Source organism: Rhamphochromis sp. 'chilingali' (assembly GCF_963969265.1).
Source record: "Rhamphochromis sp. 'chilingali' genome assembly, chromosome: 11".
Classification (NCBI taxonomy): domain Eukaryota; kingdom Metazoa; phylum Chordata; class Actinopteri; order Cichliformes; family Cichlidae; genus Rhamphochromis; species Rhamphochromis sp. 'chilingali'.
In genome coordinates, this window is record NC_137938.1 from 3,057,895 (window position 1) to 3,085,005 (window position 27,111).

The 27,111-nt window shown below is 44.9% G+C and overlaps 1 protein-coding gene across 5 annotated transcripts in view; it reads left to right on the top strand.

Moving 5' to 3' along the window:
- enpp2 (ectonucleotide pyrophosphatase/phosphodiesterase 2) overlaps positions 1 to 27,111 on the top strand; it is a 76,240-nt gene that overhangs the window by 38,393 nt on the left and 10,736 nt on the right. For all 5 annotated transcript variants that reach the window (XM_080897528.1, XM_080897529.1, XM_080897530.1 and 2 more), the window contains exons 10-18: positions 4,153 to 4,218; positions 5,295 to 5,367; positions 5,478 to 5,586; positions 6,483 to 6,608; positions 12,413 to 12,444; positions 12,596 to 12,723; positions 25,295 to 25,370; positions 26,556 to 26,643; positions 26,800 to 26,969. In XM_080897528.1, the coding sequence (XP_080753654.1) occupies positions 4,153 to 4,218; positions 5,295 to 5,367; positions 5,478 to 5,586; positions 6,483 to 6,608; positions 12,413 to 12,444; positions 12,596 to 12,723; positions 25,295 to 25,370; positions 26,556 to 26,643; positions 26,800 to 26,969 (868 nt within the window). The remainder of the gene's footprint in view (positions 1 to 4,152; positions 4,219 to 5,294; positions 5,368 to 5,477; positions 5,587 to 6,482; positions 6,609 to 12,412; positions 12,445 to 12,595; positions 12,724 to 25,294; positions 25,371 to 26,555; positions 26,644 to 26,799; positions 26,970 to 27,111) is intronic.

Genomic DNA, 27,111 nt, shown 5'->3' on the forward strand with positions numbered 1-27,111 from the left:
TTAGTAAACTCTTTCTTGAGTTGATGGTCTGTCAGATCAAGTCTTGATGAGTATAATTATATTTACTCAGTAAATCTCAGTTTTATTACAGTCAAAAATGATTCCTAGCCTTGGCTTCTCAGTCAGACCCAGCAGCCTTTTAGACAACAGTAATGTAGATCATCTGTTTTTAAACCACACTGAAGTTTAACACTGTATGTCCAGCCTGTGATGCAGCTGCAGCGTTCACCAACCAAACAGGAACATCTGTATATAGCTTAAGATGCCATAATTGTGAGTGGCTGTGTTTCAGCTCGTAGAGCAGGTCGTCTAAAGTCTGAATGTCGGTGGATTGATCCCCGTCCAAGGGGAAGCATCATTTGCTGATGCTTCCTATGTGTAGGCTCAGGTAAATGAGCAATGGTGTTGTAGAAGTACCAGCCCGTTTACTGTGTTTAGAGAAAACTGCTCACTTCTGCAACAATAGGACATTTTTGAACTTTTCACCCAGTAAAAAGGTTTGTGTTAAGCTGGGCTTCAGTTCAGGAACAACTAAGAACATTAAGAATGATTCTCTACAGTTCGAGTCATTTAGTGTGTTGTTTGCATCTGTGGGTACCAAATAATACTGAGCTTGTGTCGCGCTGTCCTTACCTGCTCAGTGAAAGTCTGCAGAGTTTAAGTAAACATGCTTAGCGTTAATGTGTGTAAGTGACCTCAGAGCTGTCCAGGACTGCAGAATGTGGCTGTTCATGCTCCCTCGGGCTGTTGCATTACACCTACAACTCAGAGGAGCCCACATTTGTCAGCAAAGCAGGCTTTTACAGAACAGGGGGTACATCTCTGCAGAGAGATGGCAGTGGGCTGTTTTTATAGCAATTAGTGCAAATGGGCCTGTTTACACTGCGCAGGATTCCTCTGTGAAGCCGGGTCGCAGACGTGCCACTCTGTAGAGCCGTGGGGGCCAAAGACTGGTTTACATTGCTTTTCTTGCACTTGGCAGTGACAGAGCTGTGTGAGAAAGAGGCAGGAGAGTGCATATGAGATTTCTGTGTGCTTGAGAAAGCCTTCTTTATACAACCTATTTCATAGTTTGATGATTCAGAGGTGGGACCAAGTCATTGTTTTGCAAGTCTCAAGTAAGTCTCAAGTCTTTATCCTCAAGTCTCAAGTCAAGTCTCAAGTAATGTCAGGCAAGTCAGAGTCGAGTCTCAAGTCACTGGTGTAAAAGTCCGAGTCAAGTCACAAGTCTGAAACTTTGAATTTCAAGTCCTTTCGAGTCTTTAAAAAAAAAAACAATGAAAAAATAATGTTGCAGTTATGCTAAATGTAAATATTAGACCATGTAATTTTTTAATCTGTTTTTCTCAACACATGACAAAATAGTGAACTTAGAAAATATACACAAATTGTGAAATTGCACCTCTTTAAAATGCAGCTCAATTAAACCTAGCTCCAAGAATAATTTTCACCGACAGTTCTGAGATAAGCTGCATGTTATTCTTGGATGCGGTTGTAGGACCGGCTTTAAAATCGCATGACAAAAATATCATACACATTAAAAAAACTGTATCACCAACGTAGCCTGGACAACATTTGCTAGTTAGATGAAGTCAGCTATCTCATCTTAGCATATTTATATGCATATTTATAATCATACGGTTCTTGGAGTGAGTGCACACACTCATGAAGTTTAGTAACTTCAGGTCACTGCAACAAGCCCAGGTACAGTTTACCGACGGATGGGTGCAGGACCTTGAAATGCACCGTGTAGAACGAAAGACCATCGTACGTATCATAAGTTTACCAGTCTCACAAATCGTCGTCATAAATACACATTCCTTAACCGTTTATTAATAGGACCTTTGAGCTCAACGGTAATTAATTAGTAGTGGAAATAATTTCTGGTAGCATCACAGAAATGTAGCAGTGACAATAATACTGTATGCTGTAATCGTACTGGGCAATTAGTGATACAAAAAACCTGTTTTATCCTGTGAATAAAAGTATATGTTTTTGTCAATGTACCATAATAACAGAAGCGAAACGCAATATTGTGTCAGGACAATTCACTATTTATGCACAATAAACAAAGGAGCGACAATTTCTGTTCAGCGCCAGACTTGCTTGTAACCTATATCACCAATTATGTTAAGAAAATGACGCATTAACTACAACAGCAGACTGACCTTTGTGTAAATGCTTGGAGCAGACTAACCTGTGAGCTGGAGTGTTCTAGGACGTTATATTTGATCTTTGAATGGCTGCAATCCAGTCGCCTCTTTGTTACTTCGGAAACATGGCTGAACAATTTCTCTTCAATGACGTAATCCGATAACAACCGATCTCTTTACCCGTCGGCTTCCCGTGGCTGTCATGCGACCGGCTATTGCAGTTAATAATACAACAGCTTCTTGACATTTTTGTGTTTCTTTTTATCGCTGTGTGACTGATTTTAATTGAAAGCCTGCGTGCGCTAGTACCGCTTGCCACGAGTTCCCAGAATCCTTTGCGGTTCTACCCGTGAATGACGTCACATTTTCAATCTCCATATAATATGCATGTTAAATTTTGTATTTGGGGTAAAATATCAAGTCTTTTCAAGTAAACCGGTTCAAGTCCAATTCAAGTCCCAAGTCATTGGTGTAAAAGTCCAAGTCAAGTCACAAGTCTTAGAACATTTTTTCAAGTCAAGTCTAAAGTCATAAAATTAATGACTCGAGTCTGACTCGAGTCCAAGTCATGTGACTCGAGTCCACACCTCTGTGATGATTTAGCAGCAACGCTATGGGCCCTGGGATAGTAACAGGGACCAGGGATTGTCTGGCTGCCTGTTTCAAAGTCTGTGTTGGGTTCAGCTTTTTGGGAGGTCCTCAAACTAACCACGGGCACAGAAAACGAGTGGGAGTGCACCAAAAACCCAGTGGGAGGTGTGAGGGACAGAACTGAAAATGTTAGCATCGACAAAAATACAGGAAGGCAGCAGACAGGGAGAGAAATGCCTGCTGTAAAGTGTTACAACTGTGCGACCACAGGTTGCTGTTCCCCCACACTCACACCCACTCCCACCGTGTGTCACACATCCGGGCTTCGTCTCAGACCTGATAGCTGACAGCTGTGGACTCTATGACAGCCAGCAGCTTGGTCGGTGCATTAGATGCTGAGACACACTTTGCCCTTCTCTAAAATACAGGCTGTAATGTTAGTCACCTCAAAGCACTTTATACTGCAATGTAAAGACCCCACAGTATTAAAGAGAGAACCCAGACAATTAGACAGCCCCTTATGAGCAGCACTTGGTGACAGCAGGAAGGTAAAACTCCCTTTTGACAGGAAGAAACCTCTGGCAGGCTCAGGCAGAGGCAGCCATCTGCCATGACCGGTTTGGAGGGGAAAGAGTAGCATATAGAGATCGAGCACAAAACACAAGCTACAGGGAAGAGAAGGCGAAAGTCAATAATGCGAAACAGAGCAAGACTGTACATGCGTGAGGAGTGGCATATTAACATGTCGGTATGTTGCTCTTGACACCATAAATTGTGCTGTGTAGCTGTGTTCAAATACTCTACTGATCCATATATGGCATAACCCTGCCTGCTGGTATGAAGCTGGCTCTCCTGAGGGTAAGAATTCAGTGCGCTTCAGAGGAAAAGTTCACCTGAGTTTGGAAATCAACAATTAAGCACAGCTCATGTTAGAGCTCTTACTATAAGGACAGATCTCACCATTAGTTGTTGGGTGGAGGCTCTGTGAACCCACTGCGAGTACACGAGCACAGCGAGACTTTGAGACTAAGAAACAAAGAAAAGGACAGCCTGATACGTTCACACAGCGCCCCATCTGGTTTCAGCTCAGCGAGACTGAGATTTTCACAGGACAATGAGGCAAAGCGTACAGATCTTTGTAAGCAGAGTGATGGAGTTCAGCATCTTCTAGCATGTGTGACAGACCTGTACCATAAATGGCTTGGAGCTCGACTCCAGCGAACAGCGAGCAGGTGAGGGAGCTGCTCCAGGTGATGAGCCAGCTGGAGACTGTGCAGACATCGTAGATCGTAGTCTTCAGTTTGTGTGTGTGTGTGTGTGTGTGTGTGTGTGTGTGTGTGTGTGTGTGTGTGTGTGTGTGTGTGTGTGTGTGTGTGTGTGTGTGTGTGTGTGTGTGTGTGTGTTCCAGTGCCATCCCTTTGGAGAGGAGGATACTGACTATGCTGCAGTGGCTTCACCTCCCTGAAGGAGAAAGGTGAGCTGTATGTTTGATTGTGTTACATCTTCTTACCTTCCTTTTCATTTTCTTTGACATTTGGAACTGCTTGTTCCCTCTTTAATTAATCGAGACAGAGAAAGTGACACTGATGTAAAGTAGAATAGCTCCATGCAGTGGATACGTACCACAGCGTACCACAGCGGGACCCTCAGTTCATCGAATGTCCAAAACAAACCGTTTTAGCTCCTTTGAGTCCTTTAAATGAGCTTTCTTCTGATTGGCTGCCACTTGTGCATAAGAGTTCTCTGATGTATATCTGAGGGATATCTGCTCTTGCTGACATCATAAAGTGCCAAGTGTGGAAAGCTTTTCAAGCAGTCTGAAACCGGGGCTTTCAGCTCACGGGTTTCATGGTTTGTTTAGCTCCTCCCCAAACTTGAAATTTGCCTGGATACCTTTAAAGGATGACAGGATGACTTCACTCTCTTCTTGCCATTTTCTTTTCTTTTCCTTGCCAGTTTGCCTCACTTTGTTACAACCTAAATTAAGTAATAAGAGCTACAGTTACAGATTTTGACCAAAAAGCCTGTGACCTTAAAGAAGGAAACATCTACGCAAACATCGTTATTATCAGCCAACGTTAATATAATGTTCTAGCACTTTAAGCTCAAACTAAGTGTGGAAACAATCGTTTTTCATTTAAATAAAAGTTGGAGTCATTTCTCCATTCAGTGCTCATTTCTGTTGCTCTGCTTAACGAGCTGGTGAGTAATGCTGGCTGAAGGTGAGTTTGCCTGATAGCTAAAAATGAAAAAACAACAAGTTTTAACATCACCTAAATAACATAGCAGTCGGTGGCATTGGTTATATCTGTTTGTTGTCAGTATCCGGCCAATAACAGTATATTAAATAGTTGTTTTTTGGGTTATTTCTTTGCTAATTGTTACCTGTTAAACAGCTCAGGAGAAGGGTGTGCAGTAAAACCTATTTTTCTATGTGAGATATTCACCATGTTGGCAGCTGGATCACAAGAGTCCAAACCAGCCTCTGGAAACTTTATTTCTTGATGTTACTTCCACTAGAAGTCGACTTTGACTCACCTTTTGTTGCAGGCCTTATGTTTACGCCATGCACTCTGAGCAGCCGGACATATACGCACACAAAACGGGGCCCATGAGCACTGATGTAAGTACTCTGTATCTGCACAAACGTCTTGTGGCATGTTTGTGGAAAGCATGCAGTAAAGGAACATCCAAAATGTTTGTTTGGAGGATGACTCGCTCTGTGTGCTCTAGCTGAACATCTCTCTGAGGATGGTTGACAAAATTATTGGCCAGCTCATGGATGGACTCAAGCAGATGAAACTGCACCGCTGTGTCAACATCGTCCTGGTCGGGGATCACGGTACGGACACACACACACCAGCACAGGTGTGTGCGGAGGTATTACATGCTTGAGGACTGCAGGCATGTTCAGCACGCACAGCAGCATCTGTGAAGCAGAAGCTTATACAGAATAACATTGCTTCATTCCAGTTGCGTGACTACCAGTGACTAAGACACAGGGCTAACGGTGGAACACAGATTAAATACGCACAGGGAAGGTCAAGTGAACGCAGGTGATACACATTAAAACAGTTAATGTAATCACCTGAGACAGATAACCAGCCGAAGATCTGAACTCTTCAGGAATCATTCACATTAGTTCTTGTGAGGAAATGAAATAACAGTGGACACTTTTGCCTTCTGCTTGCTGTGTGTAAGCCACAGTGAACGAGCAGTACATGCTGTATTCAGATTGAAAGGAGGAGTGGGGTGAAGTTGCTCATCAACTGCAGACCAGCAGCTTAAATAGCGCAGCCTATACAAGTGGAAGAAGTGATTGTATGTTCCTCTCCTGCATTTGTAATTTTGATCACTTGAAATGAACAGTCTCTAATTTTTATGTTAGTTTACAAAACTTACAAACTCAGCAGGGGTCAAAACATTATTTCGCTCACAGCTAATTAGACGTGTAGAGGACATTAAAAGCCGTCAGCTGATGGGACCTAGCAATTACATCAGCTGATCTTAACCTTTCACTCTGACCAACACACTAAAGTTTCCCACATTAAATGTTATATCACGTAGCTACAGCTGAGATATGTATGGTGACAATAATAATCAGGGCAGGTAAGTTTCCACCAGGTTTACTTACAATCTTTAGTCCAGTGATTAGAAACCGGACCCAAACTGGAATGAGCTGTTGGAGCATGAACTTGGTTTTTGGCTTCAGCTGCTCACATTCCCACATGTTCACAGGTATGGAAGAGGCCCACTGCGATCGCACCGAGTTCCTCAGTAACTATATGACCAGCGTTGATGACATCATCCTCGTCCCTGGGTCCGTAGGCAGAATACGCTCCAGACAGCCCAACAACAGGAAATGTAAGAAGTCAAGTTGGCGTCTTTGTTGTGTTTCTTTTCACTCTTATTCTCACTTTTGTTCAGCAAACATGAAAAAATAACTGTGGTTGAGAAATAAGTGTCTCATGTGATCTCACTGGGAGTGTACGCAGTCTCTCTTAGTGAATAAGTCAGTAAAGTTTATTTAGAAAGTATTCTGCACAGGCTAGGAGTCACAAAGTGCTGAACATCAAAGTAGAAAAAATAAAGATGAAAATGACGGTAACATCCAGTCGAGACACAGAAAAAAAGTAAAAGGTGGTTAAGTAAGAAGTTCCAATCAGTCCAAGTCTCAACAAAGAGCCTGTTGAAACAGGGAGGTTTAGATCTGCTTCGAAGGACAGAGTCAGCTAATCTGAGCTGTCACAGGATCCACAGTCTTAGTGCCACAGACTGCAGAGAGCCTGTGATCAAACAGTGCGAGCAGCAGTTTGTGTAGTGGGCAGCCTTGAGCCGTTCAGTGCGTCATATGTAAGTACAAGAATTTTATAATGAATCTTCAGGGAGCCGATGTAAAGGATATAAAATAGGAGTGATGCAGGTTTGCTACTAGAATGGCTGCAGCTTTTAATATTGCTCAGAAACGTGCAAGAAATGATTTATCTGGGCAGGTCAACAGGACATCACAGTAATCTAAGCACGATGACACAAATGCAAGAATTATTTTCTCCAGTTCAGCCGCGGAGACCATGTGTCGTAGTTTAGAAATGTTCCTTAAAAGAAGGAAATGGGATCGAGAGAAAGATTTTAGCCACAGAGGAATAAAAGAAGAAGCAAGATGAATGATTTCACGATACAGCAGAGCTGTAATCATGGTCTCAGCTGTGTTTACATTTAGAATGAGGTCAGTGCTAAAGCTCCGGTCACGTATCCAGGTTAAACGATGGAGTAGGGTGCACAGCCTGCCCAACTGGTGACGGTTAAAGACATATAGAGCTGAATGCCAGCTTACAATATATATCTCCTAAAGTGACAGTTGTAAATACATTGAATTAGGTTGAGAGCTAAAGGAAGAATGCAGAAAGAAAATAACAATGGGCCCAGAATTGAAGCTTTAGGTTAGAGAGGCAGTGTTACGGTGCACACTGAACGCGACAGACGCGACCAGAGCGTCAGGTTTACATGTAAAGTCAATGGAGGAGCGCGATGAAGCGCGACTGGGGGTCCCGCGAAAATTCAGAAGCAGATTTGCGTCGCGAAAACGAGCAAGTAGCACGACTGACGCGTTTGAAGTGCGAATAGAAATACGCGCGGCAGTTTGTGTGGTGCATTTTGTTCATTCACGCGTATCGCATCTACCGCGAATCTGAACTCCAGCTTCAAGTCGCACTGCGACAACCAATCAGGAGCCTGGTGACGTGATGCTCTGACCTAGTTCAAAGTGGCGGGCCCAGCCAAAGCCATTAACAATATGGAGGAAAGGCTCATCAACGCCGTAGCAAATCACCCGGAGCTGTACGACACCAGCTGCTTTCTCCACCGAGAAGTTTAATATTATTTCAAATAACGTTTTGTAATGACTAATGTCTCAGTTCTACTACACAGCAAATACTGGCACACAACTTGAAACATGTAGAATTGATTTCATATCATACTAATGAAAAAATAAACTACTATATAGGAACATAGTGGAGACCGATTATTTAAGAGAATAAAGAGAGGTTAGTTTATTTTGGAGGCAAGCTCCATTTATTAAGAAAACTTTAAAAAGGCAGGAACGCTCTTTAGAGGTTTGTGAGTGGCTCAGAGCCATTGTGGGGACGTCACTGGGACTTCAAATGAGCATATATTAGCACAGATATCAATAAAGGACTACCGTGTTAAACACACCGCAGGCAGATGAACAGGCGCTCTGCAGGTGGGATTGAGCGCCTGTAGTTGGTGTTTAGGCGGCGATGCTGGGACCGACGCGGGACAGCAGCTCCTCAAACTGGGCGAGTGAAAGACAGTGGTACCGCTGAAAGCGGTCGTCATCCAGACGCAGCTCCTGGAGCTCACCAAACTGCTCACGCCTCTGGAGGACCTGATGGACCCAGGTATGGCGAGGACGTCCTTTACGCCGCTGCTCTCCACAGTAAATAGAGAAGGGAGACTCTCTCTTCAAACGATCAACAGCTGCCATCTTGCAAACATACCGTCTGGCACTACTTCCTCCCACATTTCCGCTTCACGCGCGTGAAAATTGCATATTTTGAAGCGCGACCAATTCGTGTTGGTCAATGTGCACGCGACCAGCTAGGGATGTCTATCATGTTCGGTGTGAACGCACCGTTAGGGGTTCAAGAAGGCCCCTGCACCTCCTGAAGCTCCGTTGTTCCACAAAAGGAAAAAACAACCTCTGTCCCCACTGCTGTTCTGCATAGGCCTGAACCCCCTCAGTGAGATCATTAACAAGACTGGCTACGGATACCGACTACGGAACGGAGCAGTTGTCAGCCACCTCCTGTACATGGATGACATCAAGCTGTATGCCAAGAGTGAACGAGACATCGATTCACTGATCCACACTACCAGGCTATACAGCAATGACATTGGAATGTCGTTCGGACTGGAGAAGTGTAGTCGGATGGTAACAAAGAGAGGGAAGGTAGTCAGAACTGAGGGGATTGAACTACCAAAAGGCAACATTGCAGACATAGAGGACAGTTACAAGTACCTGGGGATCCCGCAGGCGAATGGGAACCATGAAGAGGCCGCTAGAAAAGCTGCAACCACCAAGTACCTGCAGAGGGTCAGGCAAGTCCTGAGGAGTCAGCTGAACGGTAAGAACAAGATCCGGGCCATCAACACGTACGCCCTGCCCGTGATCAGGTACCCTGCTGGGGTAATAGGCTGGCCAAAGGAGGAGATAGAAGCCACTGACATAAAGACAAGAAAGCTCCTTACCATGCATGGAGGGTTTCACCCCAAGTCCAGCACCCCGAGTCTGTACGCTAAGCGGAAGGAAGGGGGCCGGGGACTGGTGAGTGTCAGCACCACAGTCCAGGATGAGACAACGAACATCCAAGAATACATTGGGAAGATGGCCCCAACTGACCGAGTGCTCAGTGAATACCTCAGGCAGCAGAAACCCAAGAAAGAGGAGGGAGACGAGGAACCATCATGGAAGGACAGGCCCCTGCACGGTATGTACCACCGGCAGATAGAGGAGGTGGCTGATATCCAGAAATCCTACCAGTGGCTGGACAAAGCTGGACTGAAAGACAGCACAGAGGCACTAATCATGGCAGCACAAGAACAAGCTCTGAGCACAAGATCCATAGAGGCTGGGGTCTATCACACCAGGCAAGACCCCAGGTGCAGGCTGTGTAAAGATGCCCCAGAGACAATCCAGCACATAACAGCAGGGTGCAAGATGCTAGCAGGCAAGGCATACATGGAACGCCATAACCAAGTGGCCGGCATAGTGTACAGGAACATCTGTGCCGAGTATAACCTGGAAGTCCCGAGATCAAAATGGGAGATGCCCCCAAGGGTGGTGGAGAATGACCGAGCTAAGATCCTGTGGGACTTCCAGATACAGACGGACAAAATGGTGGTGGCTAACCAACCGGACATAGTGGTGGTAGACAAACAGAAGAAGACGGCCGTAGTGATCGATGTAGCGGTTCCGAATGACAGCAATATCAGGAAGAAGGAACACGAGAAGCTGGAGAAATACCAAGGGCTCAGAGAAGAGCTCGAGAGGATGTGGAGGGTGAAGGTAACGGTGGTCCCCGTGGTAATCGGAGCACTAGGTGCGGTGACTCCCAAGCTAGGCGAGTGGCTCCAGCAGATCCCGGGAACAACATCTCTGTCCAGAAGAGCACAGTCCTGGGAACAGCTAAGATACTGCGCAGGACCCTCAAGCTCCCAGGCCTCTGGTAGAGGACCCGAGCTTGAAGGATTGACCGCCCGCAGGGGCGTGCTGGGTGTTTTTTTTATTTTTTTATTTTATTTTTATTAATTTGTGCATTTGTTTTTTTCTAGCAGTGTTTTAATAGTTCTGACTGCTGAGTTAAAATGAGCACTTGTTGCTTTTCCCATTTACTGCTTGTTGTTGCTTACTTTTGCTTACTTTGCTTACTTGCTTTGTTTTAGTTTGTCAGGACCATCTTTCCTTATAGTGCTAGCAAACATTCACAGTGACACTTTAATTACCAGGCTTGTAAAAGGCCTTTGAATCTAATGGGCTAATTTTTCACTCGGCCTCATTGGATCTGTGAGGAGTTCTCCTTACTGATGTCGGTCGTCTCTACAGCAGACTGGTGTTGACACTATGAGCCTGCACATTGCAAACAAATGTTTGCGTTTGCAATCTCATCTTATGCATTCTTTTTACTCCTCGTTGGAAGAATGGAAGTTTTCACAAACCAAGATCAAAACGTCCAGTCTGCTGTAAAAATCATAATAAAAAGACACGTTTTTACATGTGACATAAATAACACTACTTCTTGTTGTTCGTCGCCATCAGCACAGGAAAAGGAGTGGACTCAAAAACAACTTTACGTCCAACGACTTTGTGACAGAAGGAGTCAGTTCGTTGCCATCGGGCCGCAGCAGTTTCGCCTAAGAGTGCAAAGGATGCGCTGGCTTGAGATCCACATTGGAAAGCATGATGAAAAGACTCAGTGTCTTAGAAGCACGCCCTCCTGAGAGTGCTGCCAGACGTCAGTTTGGAACAGGCAGAGGCTCATCTCCAACACCCAGAGAGGACCCACTTCTCCTCCCCTCATCTACAGCTCCGGTGCCACTGTGCCAGTTCCAAGAGTAGACGGATGGCTTTTTCTCCCAGTCACGTCTCTATCTCCTTCACTTATCATTCCTTATCTACAGCTTCACCCGTCCAACATCTGACACTCGCCTGCCAGTTAAAGGAATGAAAGAGACTTCGATGATATTTGGAGTAAATCAAAACTGAACCGGAGTGAAGCCCGAGTGAAAACAGGAGTTACCGTGTGTACAGCTGAGGTTTCCCAGTCTGCCTGAACAGAGGCACAAAATCCAGAACCAAACAAATGAAAGACTTAGGAGTCCCAGTAAATGCATACTGTCACATTTAAAGGCTAGATAACGCTGTATTTAGTCATTTCTACAGTTTATGGAGTTTTCATAGTTCATAGTTTTGTATTCTCACCAACTTTGTGAACAAAGTAACTCAAGAAAGAAGTCACGTAGGATTTTCAAAACGATACCATAGGCGCGTCTACTTGGAGGCTGAGGGGTAGCGCTGGTCACCACCAGTATTTTTAAATAAAGCCTTTGTATCCAAATAATGTCTCTGCATTTGGTTTATTATGTGATTTTCCCAAAAAAGGAATTCTCTTCAATATTTACTGGCAGTGACGGTGACACCGGGCAGCAGGAGCAACAAGTTAGAGAGCAGGCTTGTATATGTGCATGAAAAGGCTCCATGTTAATGCTAATGATGTGTTTGCTCTCACATGTCGTCCCCGTACCTTCCTGTGTTTGAACAGTGGACTCTGCATAGAAATTAAAACGGCCCAACTCCAGTCAGCTACAGTTGTTACTCGTCTGTGGAGTTTAAGCATCAGAATAAGAGTTTTATTATGGAGTCATAATGTTGAATTGTGTTAATGACAGTTACAGGTGTATATAGATATAACATAAATCTTTCCCATCCTACCCCGATTCTGGCTGTCTGTATCCGTGTCAGAGCTTAAAGAGATGGGGGGTTTGTAGGCAGACACACACCTTGGATGGGTCGGAGTCTGACACAGTATGCCCTTAAAATGATTATTATTACTTTGCAATGCTTTTCACTTCTGTTCATTGTTGTTTTTCAGATGACCCCAAAGCTGTTGTGGCCAATCTAACGGTAAGTGCTGTTTTTAAGATAATATAGGACCATGTAAGCTGTGTGGAGACAGAAAAGCATGTGCAGTGTTGTAAAAGAAAAAAATGATGCAAAGAAAGAAACATGAAATAGACGTGTCAGTCAGCTCTCTGCTCGTGTTGTTTTCTTGTAGTGTAAGAAAGCAGACCAGCACTTCAAAGCGTACTTGAAGCAGCACCTGCCAAAGAGACTGCACTACGCCAACAATCAACGCATTGAGGATGTCCATCTCCTGGTGGACAGGAAGTGGCACATTGCCAGGTACAAGAGGAACACTTAAACATGAAATACTCATACAGTACACACGAGGCAAACTTGAACACTCTAAGAGGAAGATTGTTTTTCCTGACTCTTATCCTGAAAACACAACTGGATCAATTTGACATACGCAGCTTGTTTTAGGCTGATGGACATTTTTTAATGAGAATATAATGAGCAGCAAAAATCTACGTAATGTCATAAAACGCTGTGTGAGACATGGCAGGATCCAAAACTCACAAACAGCTTTACTGCTGGATTCACTAAATACTGGGACCACAGAACACACAGCAGCAGCAATGAGGGAGACACAGACGGTATGCAGAGAGGTCAGACCTGGGGAACAAGATCTAACTCACAAGACAGGGACAAGCTGCACAGGACAGGAGACGGTCAAAGCAAAGCAGCAAGTATCACGAGGAGTTTAATAAAAGAGCAGTTAATATTTTAGAATAAAACCTACAGAGCATCAGATAAAATGGTTGATAAATCTTGTTTGATCGGACATCTTTAGGCTAGATATGGGATGAGAACTGTGTCCGTCCTCCCGTGGGCAGATACCGTCTCACATGACGCCCCACCTGACAAAGGACACGTGGAACTTCAGCTCAGGGTTTAAATCCGACTTGATCAGTTCTCTCAGTTGAGTCAGGGCACACAGTAATCACATACTCACTACAGAACTGTGAGGATGAATCTCCCTCAGCCTGCGTGGAAATCATGAAGAAGGTCCTCCTCAAAACTATTTCTTTGTCAGATGTCATCCAGGTGATAGTTTGGCAGAAATCCTTCTTCACGGTTTTAATGCTTATTTCTCACAGTGGTTATAGGTTGTAGAGCAGATAAAACAAAATGTTATTACCCATAGATTGTATATAAATGGATCCACATGAGGACAAATTATTAGTGCCTCTATTAAATTTAAAGTGTGTATCAAAAAAGTCCCATTTTACAAAAGAGCAACAGATTTTTAACAAAGCATTATTAGACATATGTTTTCTTTTGAAAGCATGAATTATTTCTATTCACTCACAATAACAGAATTATTTCAGGAAAAGATGGCCAGGCTGGTTATTATTAGCCACTTGGAAAAACAGAGCTGTGCAATGATGTGCTTTATAAGACTCAGCTTGTAAAATCAAGTTGAGGGTCATCTATCAATTTACACACAGTATATAAAAATCTGCAAGTGTTTGAGCCGTCACCTGTGAAAGCATCATGACACAAACCAAGGAAAAATATTTAGAGTCGGGAAAAAGAAATTGTTGATCACTAAGCAGAAGATGGAGATACAGAGTTATCACAAGTGTCAAGAACTGGAGTAAGAAGTATCATCAAGCCACACAATACAGAACGAGCCTGATAGAGGTAAGAAGCAAAGATTTCAACGAGGTGTCCGATGACCCCAGAACAACTGCCAAGACACTCGGCAATGACTTAGCCAAGTCAGGAATTGTAGTCTCATAGGAGACCGTCACTGGAATCCTGAGCAGGAATGGACTGTGAGGTTGCAGAGTAAGCAAAACTGCAGAAGAGACACCATCAAGCCAGGCTGAAGTGTGCCCTGAAGAACCTGGAAAAAGATTATGCATATTGGAAGCATGTCCTTTGGTCAGATGAGACAATACTAGAGCTCTTTGGCCACAGAAATGTTGCTTGTGTTTGGAGAAAGTAGGGAGTACAACTACAGAGCACCGTCCCCACAGTGAAATATGATGGTGGGAGTATTATGCTGTGGAGATGCTTTAATGTTTTCTGGATTGGGAATCTGGTCAAGGTAAAAGGAATCATAAAGAAAGTAATCTGGGTCCTCATGTTAAAGAACTCTAGATCTCCAGAAGACCAAAGTGAATGTTAATGACTGACCTGCACAAAGCCCTCGAATCCCACTGAGAATCCCACAGTGGGGTGAACTGAACACCAACAGGACCATGCCAGAAGACCATCAAATCTGGAGGAGCTTGAGAGATTCTCCTAAGACGAATGGGCTGGAGTGACAGCAGGCCTTTATCAAGCAAGAAGGATACACAACCGACTCGGGAGGGGCTGTTAGTTTTTTGTGAAATAACTGTTTCTGTGTGCAAAGCGAGATCATCTAAGCATCCAAAATAAAACTAAAATGTTTATTTGGTCCATATTATGGTAAAAAAGGATATTTAAACATGGCATGCTTTAGTGGTGCAGGTCCAGGTAACACAGGTGGGCAGTTAAATGGTTAAATGACAACAGAGTGAAAAGAATAGTTGACCAGTGAGATGCTACAGATGCTGTTTTGTGCAGTTATGAATATTCGTGGTGATTAAGGACTTATCTTTTGTGCTTGCGTGCAGGTTTGAAAACCACATGTCTGAAAGAGCACAAGTAGTTAAGGTGTGTAGTGGATCTGTCTGCCAGTAACTGGAGAGAGACCAAGTAAAATCAAGCAGCCTGCTTACTTTAAAGGAGTTTTCATTTAGTTTGAATTTGCTGCTCCTGCTATCCAAAAAGCTGCTCTAACGTCGCGTACAGTTGGTGTTGATGTGGCGTTTTCAGCCCACCCAGTGCCGAGGCTTTTACTGCACATCTTGGATCACTTAAAAACACATTTTATGCCAACGTGCGCTGCTATCAACGCATCATTAACACATGCGGTGCTGAAAAGCTGTACGATGTGGCGTCCCGAATCACACGCACACGGTAAAGAAAAAAAAACACGCTTGCATTTTTCAAAAGAGCAGCTGCTGAAAGTTTAATGAGGCTCTAAGATGAACTGTGACAGGCGTTTGATACAGAGCGGTGAAAAGTCTTACTGCAGCGATCCAGTGACAAAGAAAACGATGAAGTCATCCTGAGTGAAAGTGAAAACAAACCACAGCAGCTAACTCTGTGTGTGTGTGTGTGTGTGTGTGTGTGTGTGTGTGTGTGTGTGTGTGTGTGTGTGTGTGTGTGTGTGTGTGTGGGTGTGTGCGCGGGTGTGTGTGTGCGCGGGTGTGTGTGTGTGTGTGTGTGTGTGTGTGTGTGTGTGTGTGTGTGTGTGGGTGGGTGGGTGTGTGTACTTGCATTGGTCTCGTCTGTAACGCCACCTAACGTTAAGCTGTGGTACACTGCAGGACGGCCACTTTGTCTCACACACGGCTGCTAAATGAAAGAGATCTCTGAGGTTTGTGTGCAGCTCTGATAGGCAGAGCAGGCTAATCGTTGGCACTGCAGTGGAAGCAGAGGTACAGTGCTAACACACACTCTCATACACACACACACACGAGTGCAGGCACATATACGTTAGTGTCTGTGAATCTCAAACCAAAAACTGTTCACACCAAATGAAAAGATGTTTGTCTTGTTTCCCCCGTCATCTTGTCATTTACATTTTCGACGTGCCTGTGGCTTCAACCCCCCCCAACACACACACACACACACACACACACACACACACGCACGCACGCACGCACACGCACACACACACACGCACACACACACACACGCACACACACACACACACACACGCACACACACGCACGCACGCACACACACACACACACACACACACGCACGCACGCACGCACGCACACACACACGCACGCACGCACACACGCACGCACACACACACACACACACGCACGCACACACACGCACGCACACACACACACACACGCACACACACACACACACACGCACGCACACGCACACACACACACACACACACGCACACACACACACACACACACGCACACACACACACACACACACACGCACACACACACACCCTTGAGTATATGACTGGGAGTACTGTTTTAATGGACATATGTCTGTGAAGGTTCTCAGTCATCCAGGTCATCGTAGTCAAAGGAGCTTGCAAAGAAAAGCGTCTGGACTTCTTTAAGTTGCTTGAAGACGTTTCACCTCTCATCCGAGAAGCTTCTTCAGTTCTAAGGTCAAATGGTGGAGAGTCCCAGATTTAAACCCAGTGGGAGTTTCCCCCCACAGAGGGACAAAAGGACCCCTGATGATCCTCTAATCACCTGAGCCAAGGCGTGAAAACGGGTGTGGGTCCCAATCCACAGCATGTCTTTATCCTGTCTTCCTTCTCTCACCCCAACCGGTCGCAGCAGATGGCCCCGCCCCTCCCTGAGCCTGGTTCTGCTGGAGGTTTCTTCCTGTTAAAAGGGAGTTTTTCCTTCCCACTGTTGCCAAAGTGCTGCTCATAGGGGGTCATATGATTGTTGGGTTTTTCTCTGTATCTATGAAGCACCTTGAGGCGACTTATGTTGTGATTTGGCGCTATATAAATAAAATTGAATTGAATTGAATTGAAATCAGCCAGGGTTTCGGGTGAGCTCATTGTGAAACCTGGCCCCACCCTATCATGTGATTTCCTGAGGTCAGATGGCCCAGGATGTGAGTGGGCGTTAAGGCGTCTGAGAAGGATCTCAAAACTGGATTATAGATGGCAGACAGTTGGTGTCGTAAGCCCCGCCCCTCTGTTGGACATAAATGGCTTCTTTCACTCCTCTTTCAAACCATCTGTCCTCTCTGTCCAAAATGTGAACATTGGCATCCTCAAAGAGTGACCTTTGTCCTTTAGATGCAGATGGACTGCTGAGTCTTGTCCTGTGGAGGTGGCTCTTCTGTGTTGTGCCATGCGCTTGTGAAGTGGCTGTTTGGTCTCTCCAATGTGCTAGATTAAACTCCCCTAAAGAGAGCCCATGAGGTTGCCAGACCTCTAGTGGAATGCGCACGCAAGGAGGCTGAAGGCCCCTGCTAGTATAGGCCAGGGCAATTGGAGAGACGCTATTTAGACACAGGCTTTCCCGTATGTGGTTTAGCCCAGGACACGAACAGCTGGTCACTTTGTCTGACACTCTGGGTTCTGTCCATATAAATGCGCAGAGCACGGACTGGACACAAGGTATGCAGCCGCTGTTGCTCCTCTAAGGAGAAAGCGGTGGGTAAAAGGCCGGCAGTTCTATAGGGGAACATGTGCCGACAACCTTTGGGATGAAGGCGGGGTTGAGCCGCATACTGACCCTCATATTATCCGAGGAGAACTGAATGCATGGCTGATGCACTGAGAGAGCGTGGATCTCTCCTACACGCTTAGCTGAAGCTAAAGCAATTAATAGAGCCGTCTTCAAGGACAGAAATGGTGGAGAAGGCTTTACCCTTATCAATCAGGGCCTGAAGAAATGACAGAATCATTGCCACAGAGCACTGAAAAGGGATGGCCTGTGATTCTAAGCACCAGCTTTCAAACACACGCCACTTGTGCTCATATAGCGTCCTAGTAGACAATGGTATGAACACTGAATAGTGTCGATAACACTATGAGGGAGCCCCACTGTGTTCAGGTTAAACCACTCACAGGCCAAGCCCATAGAGCTAGCCTCTCTGGGTGGGGGTGGAATATTTCCCCCTGTGTCTGAGACAGAAGGTCTCTGCGTAGTGGTAACGGCCAAGGTACCGCAAGGCACAGCAGCTGAAAAACCTCCGCCAGCCAGTGCTTCCCTGGCCAGTGTGGGGCTATCAGGATCATATAGTGGCCTCTCTCTCTCACTCTGGCCAGAGTTGGAGAAATGAGGGCCACTGGGGGAAAAGCATAGAGGAGGGTTCTCGGCCACTCGTGAGCTAGAGCATCCACCCCGAGTGGAGCTCTCTGATCGTGCAGCGAGTAAAACAGGGGACACTGAGCATTCTCCCTGGATGCATAAACGTCCACGGTCGCCTGACCGAATCGCAGCCAGATCTGCTTCACCACCTCTGGGATTCCCGACACGTGAGTTGCACGTGAGTTGCTCTCAGCGACAGCAGGTGGACACTGCTCCTGACTATCAGTCTGTGTGCCAGTGTGTATAACTTGGGGGACCCCAGACCCCCTGTCTGTTGATGTAGGCCACAACAGTGGAATTGTCTGACCTCACTAAAACATGATGACCTCTCAGCCAAGGGAGAAAATGTTTTAGCGACAGGTGAACCGCCAGCAGTTCCAGACAGTTTATGTGGGTGGAGCGCATGTGAGGGCCCCATTCCCCATTCACTGTTCTGCCTTCGTGGGTGTCCCCCCAGCCCGAAAGAGAGGCATCTGTGGAGACCACCTTCCTGGCTGAAACCGCCCCCATGGCAACGCCCTGAGACAAGAAACCTGGTTTCTTCCACTCGTGGAGAGCGAGTGAACAGTCTGCAGAGACTCTCATGCGACGGTGGCTGTCTCGGTGAGGGTCTAGTCCCCGCGAGCCCACCCAGCGCTGAAAGCCTCTCATGTGCAGGCGTCCCAGTGTTATCGCTAGAGTGCTAGAGATGACCGTGTGGTCGCTGTTCTCTCTGGGGACAGAAAAGCTCTCATCCGGAGGGAGTCTAGGCTGAGCCCTATGAAAGTAATGCATTGAGTTGTCCTCAATGTGCTCTTTTCCACGTTTATCTGGAAACCAAAACTCTCCAGATGGTGTATGAGAGCATTTGTGTGACAAGCTGTTTCCTGGCGGGTTGGGGCTGCTATCCCCTGGAAAGCAAATCTTAGATACTGTGGGGGATATATGGGGATGTGGAAATAAGCATTCCTCAGGTCGATTGATGTGAACCAGTCGCCCGCTCGTACAAACTGTAGCAGCGAGGCGTGCGTCAACATCCTGAACTTGTATGTCCTTAAATGCCGGTTCAGGGCACAGAGATCCAGAATGGCTCTCACCCCCCTCCCCCCTTTCTTTGGCACAAGGAAATACCTTGAATAAAATCCGCTGTGCATTTCCTCAGGAGGGCCAACTCTTATAGCGCCTTTGTCTCTCAAGGTGGAAATTTCCTCCAGGAGAAAACTGGCGGACTCGCCCAGAGCACGGGAGTAAATGATTTCTTTGAAATGTGGTGGAGCGACATTGAATTGCAGCCTTTTCCAATGTCCTCAGCACCCATGCTGACTGAGTGCAGGTAGCCCAGCTCTTTATATGGAGAGACAAGGGGCTCACTGGTGACTCCACCTAAGATAGCGTTTTGGCGCCACCTTGTGGTTGCAGGGCAAAACATACGCCATTTCGGTGTCCCGTCACCTCTGTCACAGGTGAGGGAGGTGACGGGCTCATCTGTATTATCACAGCTGTGGAAACATGATCCTCCACGTGCTGCGTTATGGCAGACATTGGTCTGTTTTTCAGCATGTTTGATTTTTTTACAACACTCGACAGCGCCCTCGGCAAACTGCCTGGATGCATGTGTCGGGGCTTTTTAAATACAGAATGCATGAGAGAAGTGCTCGTGAAACAACACTGTGAACTTTGGCTCTCTTTCCCTCTGGCGGGTCCAGTGACAGGAATGCCGGGCCGAGTTATGCACTCTGTGTGGAACATGTCCCGTTGAACTTGCTCTGGAACGGAGCTGGGAGGCGGCAGAGCGGCCCATGAAGGGGGGAAACTGGGTTCGCTCCCGCCTAGAGAAGAGGCTGTCAGGCCGGCCGCTTCTTCCTCCTCACGATCGCTACTTTACTACAGGTATTGCTACCTAATGTGTAAAACCACTAGCGCCGAAGGGTATTGCTACCTGTCGGTGAAGCTAGTGGTACCTTTATTAGCAAAGTGTTGCTACTTCACTTTGGGAAAATATTGCTACTTCCCAGGGTGAAAGTATTGCTACTTGACACCAACACTAGCTACAGAACAGTATTGCTACTGCTTGTATGCTAGTGGACAACTGAAATGCTGGGAACAAAGCGCCCAGTGACCAAGTTGTTCACTCGAATTTGTGGACAGTTTAGCTTAGCACCCAGTAGCACAGTTGTCTTACAGGCTTCTGTGAGAAGCGAGAAGAGGTTTTTCAATCACATCTGACGCCATGTCAGCCTATTATATATGGAGGCACTAGCCCCTCCTGACATGGGCGTCACTTAGCCAGCCTGTAAGGGCTGGCGTAATGGTATTTCAGCTTCTGAGGAGGTCACGCAGAAGGTGTTCCCCGTAGTGAGACACAAAACGAAAGCTATGAAAGAAAACTCTCCTGAGTTTCTCTGATACACAGGCTACATAGGGGATGACAATGTTGTTGCATCTGTCTTTCTTATCCTCCCTCGCTGGTGTCTGATCTTCTTTTCTGTGCCTCTTTGCTGACTTTAAGAACGCCCATTTAGGATATCCGCATGTTTTGAGTGCTTCCTTTACATGTGTGTGTTCCTTCTTTTTCCTTCAGGCTTAGAGGGAACATGTTCTGCCCGGTGGTGTAGGGTCCTGATTACTCCAAGTTTGTGTTCCAGAGGGTGATGGGAATCAAAGAGGAGGTACTGGTCCGTGTGTGTGGGCTTCCGGTAAACTTCGATGTTGAGGTTGCCGTTCTCTTCAATGTGCACAGCGCAGTCCAGGAAAGGCAAACAGTCGTCTTTTGTGTCTTCCCTGGTGAACTTGATGTTTTTATCCAAGGCGTTAATGTGCACAGTGATTCCACTTCTTGTGTTTTGATTTTGACTCAGGTGTCGTCCACATATCTGTACCAGTGGCTGGGTACTCTCCCTTTAAAAGAGCCAAGAGCCTTTCTTTCCATTTCTTCCATGTAAAGGTTGGCTACAATAGGTGACACGGGGGAGCCCATGGCACAGCCATGTTTTTGTTTTAATGGACACCTAATAAAAAGTGGTTTCTTTTTTTCAATTAGAGGACTTTGGCTCGTATTGATTGAAGGACTAAAGTAGGTGGATAGGGACAACACACTGAAGGGCAGCTTCAGGACTGAGGACACTGTCATGATGTTGTAGATGTATGAAGACTACAGAACCAGAAACACAGGATTCATTTGCTACATGTTAAGCTAAGTTGCTCAATAACAAATGAACTGCATCCATGAGAGGTTTTACACTGAACAGACTGAATAGCCTGGTTCCTGCAGCAGCATTTAAAAACGTTACCTCACCACCACCATGTTGTTGTTGGAGCTATAACCAGAGGGTGGACTGCATTTTTAGATATAATCAAACATTCACACCTTTGGATGAAATTGGTCCGTGCGAATTGAAATTGTATTAGGTAGATGAGAGAGATGATGAGATAGCCTTTATTTGTCAGTTGCAGGTCTTTTGCCCACAACCGAGATGACAGACCTTGCCGACCGTACATACAATACACAAACATCACATTGGGGAGACAGGTCAGACTAGGTAGCGAGGAAAAAAACATCGAAATGTGTTACACAGAAGGATAATACAGGAATGCACAGATATCAACACACCACAGCACAATAAACACAGACAGCAGCATGGGAAAGAGTTCCAGTGTGTACACCTGATCTGGGACCGCTGCAATCTTCGACTGCGCCTCCAACTGACCCGATAGTCCAAATCAGAGGGGAGGTAAGCGTTGGAGGTGGTGTTGGATCCGGGGTAGGGAGAGTTCAGCTGAGACGGTGTCCTTCGCCCTGCCAGGCTAAGTAAACAGTCTTCCAGCCAACCCAGGTGGCCTTGCATGGAATAGGAAGGAACAGACTCAACACAGTCGTTATCAGGGTGTTTTGTTCAGCTCCGGCCTTGCGGCTGGCGCCAAAGGGGCATCCGCATAAATGATGGTATTTTTACTTTAGTGCGAACAGCTCATATGAATTTCAAAGCAGTTCTACAGTCCAACACTGGTCTCTCAATCTCCCGTTGGAGAACCGCGAGCTTCGCCATACTTGCGTTCTGTGATGTTGTCATTTCTTGTGCTCAAGGAGCCAATTTCTGAGAACTCACAGCAGTGTGCCTCCCCAAGATGTCATCCGATTTGCGCCCAGAGATGTTATTCCGGGCTAGCCCTTCCGAGATGTATCCAGTCTGCAGTCAGAGATCTTATTCTGAGTATTCACAGCAGCCGTAGCCTCTCCAAGATCTTATCCGTGCTGCACTCAATCAGCCCATTTTGAGAAACTCACGCCTCGTCCCATCGTTTCAATCCCAGCGGGCAGCCTTGTGGGGGTTTGAACAGCCGGTTCCGCTTTCTTCATTCTCCGATAAGTCAGGGCCAAGCCAGCTCCGATCAGCCAGAACCCTGTTACCATGGTTCCGAATAGGTAGATATCTTCAGCACTCAGGCTCACCCAAGCCCAAACTTCTCGTTGAGAAAGGGGTGTCAATTGCATTTAGGGACCAGTTGATCAAATCCATAATTCCTCTTTTAGGTTTTAGAGAACAGACTGTGAGAGAATGTTCCAGGGAAAATACAAAAAAAAAACACGAGACAAGGACATAAGCAGGGAAGATAAGGGAGAGGAGAAAAAGTGCCTCCGCCTCCTCCGAGAGCCAAAGAAGAAGTAGGAAAACATAACTGCCAAATTTCAAAAGTCGTGATATTATGGTACTTGATCTTTTGACCTCTACCATGACCTTGTAGTTTACCTTCTTAGTATCAGGAAATCTGTAATGCAAATTAAAGTTACGTGTTTGTAAAGAATATTCTAATATCCCTCATATTTGCTACTTTCTTTCACAGTGTGCCATTAAAAGTTCTGTGAAATGCTTCTAAAATCTCTATTTTGTTCTGTTTGTGAAGTGAAACTGTGAAAGGTGTGAAAGTAAAAGTTGCAGTTTGAGGTTTTTCATGCAGCAGCTTCTTTGTAACTGATGCAATGTGACAACAGACAGAAACTTCCAGCAACCGCTTAGTAACTGGTCAACAAATATGTCATTTTCCATAACAACCAGAAGTTCCAGAGGGTTCACTGACTCTAGGCCTGTGTGACTGAGGCCTTCAATAATTAGATAAAGTCAGTAGTGGACACACACATAGACAGGCGAGTGAGGAGTCCTGCAGATCTACATATCATCATTTAGTGTTTCATAATCAGGCTTCTCTCTGTCTTCGTTTTTTAAACAACGATTTATTGATTTTTTGGAAACAATACAAACAGCAACAAATCAGCACAGCCCAATACAAATGATGAATTTTATTTAAAAGCTCTGGGGTACGCTGCAGTCTATGTACGATTCTGGAATGGCGTTCCTGCAGTTGGTTACAGGAAAACATTTTCTTGGCAGATCTAAAATTTTAGACCATGCTTCTGTACTAAGCTCAATTTCAATGTCGGTTTCCCATCAAACCCTGGCCTTATCGGTGGTTACAAAATTCGGAGACAATAATTTCCCTATAACAAAAAGAGGTACATTTCTTTTTTGTGATTATTTCCTCATTAAATTTAAGGAGAAAGCTTTCAACAGGATTCAAAACAGGTTGACTGGCTGGAAATTTAAGGGACTTTACAAAACGTCTTACTTGCAGAAACCCGAAGAAGTGTTTCAGCTTTATTACTAATCAGAGGCTGTAGTGCACTAGAAAAACCTCTTCTTCCAACGTGGGCAGCAATATTGTGCCAAACCTTAAGTGTAGACATCAAAATAAAATTATTTCTGACACCAAGAGGAAGGTCATCCAGATCAATAGATAAAAGACAAAGAGGCGAAAGAGGGTCACAGCACCAGGTATCTATGGGTGGTTTGCCTTGGTGTAAAAAGGAAGATAACCACCCTGAGGTTATTTGTGAAGCCCAGTAATAATATAGAAGATTAGGAACTCTCTGTCTTCTATGTTTAGACTTTTTCTAAGTTGCTACACAATGAAGAAAGGTCAAAGTGAGACAAGAAGCTTAGAATTTAAAATCAACTACCTAAACAGTGTATGTAGGTGTAAATTGTAAGAAACTGAATAACCTGGAAACAGTCGCGGCCAGCAAAACAGTCGGCTATTTTTAATCCTCATCTTTGGATTCGGCACATAAAAAAGCCACAAGAAATAACTGAACTCAGAGCTGTGGTGTGAAAGACAGCCTGTTTCAGCAAGTCTGTCTGTACAAGCGTCCACACCTCTAATTTTATATCATACTAAAGTTATTGAGTTATAAAGAAAAATCAAACATTTGTTTTAAAGGGAGAAATTAGCTATAAACAACAACACAGCCAAACACATGCACAAATGTTCGTTGTGAGTAGAGGGATGATAGAGGGATTATATGGGCACTATTAGTTTTTGGCATATTTATGTTAGCTGCTTTTCTCAGGCCTGAGCTTGTTAACCAGTAAATCATATGACAACCTATTTTGACACTTACGATACAACAGTTACACCAGCCACATGTAGTTTAGCAAATGATTATACTTCATTCGATTCCTGTTAAACGATGTTTATGTTTGCATGATTAAATTTTGCTCCAGCAGTGGGTTTGAGGGAAATAAAGAGATGTGTCTTAGTTATTTTGTGGTTGCTGTAGCTCAGGAGGAAGAGCAGGTCACCTACTGATCAGAAGGCCCTGGCTTCTCCACTCTGCATGCCAAGTATCCTTGGGCAAGATACTAACCTCAAGTTGCTTTCTGATGCATCCATCAGAGTTTGCATGTAGTTAGAAAACACTAAGTGTAGAGAAAGTGAATGTGGCATGTTGTATAGAGCACTTTGAGTACTCTGGGAGAGTAGAGAAGCGCTATAGAAGAATCAGTCCATTTATCAATGTCAGCAGAAGGTGACATTATTAGAAAAACAATAAGCATTTTTATATATCTGTCACACAGTTTGGCTTCTTTGTTGCCAACCTTAGCAACACTGATGGTAGAAACAAAGTTCGTCACTGTCCTCTTGGTTACGAATGAGAGAAGATACCTCTGTCATTACAGGAAGGTCCCTGAAGGCAGGAGGCACTGTGGCTTTGCTGGAGATCATGGATATGACAATAAGATCAACAGCATGCAGGTATCTGTTTACAAGATTCCCTTTGTATTCACAATACCAGCTCAGCTTTCTAAAACATCAGCTAGGAACAGCGTACACGCACTGTGCACACGGTTACACACTGAAACCGGTATTAACCTCCTAGGACCTGGCGTCCACATATGTGGACATCACATTTTGGGTTATTTAGACCAAAATACTAAATTTTGCTCTACAAGGGCCTGATACTCACTTACGAGGACATTATACTGCCACTGTTATACCAAAATTTTAAACGAATATCCTCATATGTGGATCTCATTTTTATTAGAAACAAAAATCAGGTAAAAAAAAAAATCTGGTAATTCTTTGTTTTTACATTGATCAGGTCCCAATCAGCCCAAATATCAAAGAGAAATTAAAAATGTATGCCGTGGAAGAGTTCGGGTCTCAGGAGGTTAAAGCTCAGACTGTCTAAACATTCAATTTCAACATTTATAAATATTGTTATAAGGTAAAGACCCTCCAATAATACAGAGAAAATGACCCCCTATGAGCAAGTTGTTGCTTAGGCAACAGTGGGAAGAAAAAACGCCCCTTTAACAGGATAAAACCTCCAGCAGAACCGGGGGGGTGCAGACACGTGCCGTACTGGTCAGGGATGAGGGGAGGAAGACAGGAGAAAGACTTCCTGTGGAAGAGAGCCGCAGTGTGTAAACACAAAGTGAGTGAAGAAGAAATGCTCAATGCATCATGGGAACCCCCCAACAGCACAGGCCTAATGCAGTGTAAATAAGTGAGGATTGAGGGGCACCTGATCCAACCCTAACTACAACTAACTGCTAATTAACCTAATTACCAACAACTGAGAAGGTGTCTGAATCCAAGCTGGAAGCAAACAAACAAAAAGACAGTATGTGCACATTTCATAAACATTACAGGAACTTTAATCGTCTTCTTAAATACATGAAATGTAAGAAGGAATAATAATAAGTAGAAGACAGGGAACTAATTTATAAAAAACAATTAAATATTCTTGAGATTTCTGAGGAAAAAGCCCAGAGATTCTTCCCACAATATAAGGCAACTGTCTTTATTTATGTAATGAAATGTATGCAAATGTAGAATAGCCTTTTTTTAAACTCTTGTTAAAAACTTCAGATATATCAAACATTTTCTTGCATTTGTTGTAACAAACTAACCCGTGTGATGAACTTTTGCTTCCAGACTATTTTCGTTGGCTATGGGCCCACGTTTAAGTTCAAGACTGAAGTTCCAGCCTTTGAAAACATCGAGCTTTATAACGTAATGTGTGGTGAGGAGTCCCTTTTTTTCCATCTGCATTTCTGTGTTCAGGTGTCTGGGTGTGTTTTGATATCTGATATTTTTCCACAATAAGAATGCGTTAGCTGATGTTTACGTGTGTGTGACGTCTTTAGTCTGATTTCAGTCACATTTGTCCCATTCTTAGATCTTCTAGGTTTGAAACCGGCCCCTAATAATGGAACTCACGGCAGTCTGAACCACCTGCTAAGAACCCCCCCGTACAGACCCACCATGGCAGAGGAGGTCTCCAGACCAACAGCGTCTGGTGTTGTACCTGCAGGAACAGACAGCTTGGGGTGCAGCTGCGATGAAAAGGTCAGCCACGATGACTCAGAGGCAGACCTGAGCCCAACTTCCTGTCAGTCCCTGAAGGGAATTCTGTTCTTCTATTTTTCTAAACCTCTTCTAGTCTATTTTTTTGTCTTTTTTTTAAATTTCTCAACTCAATCATATGTTC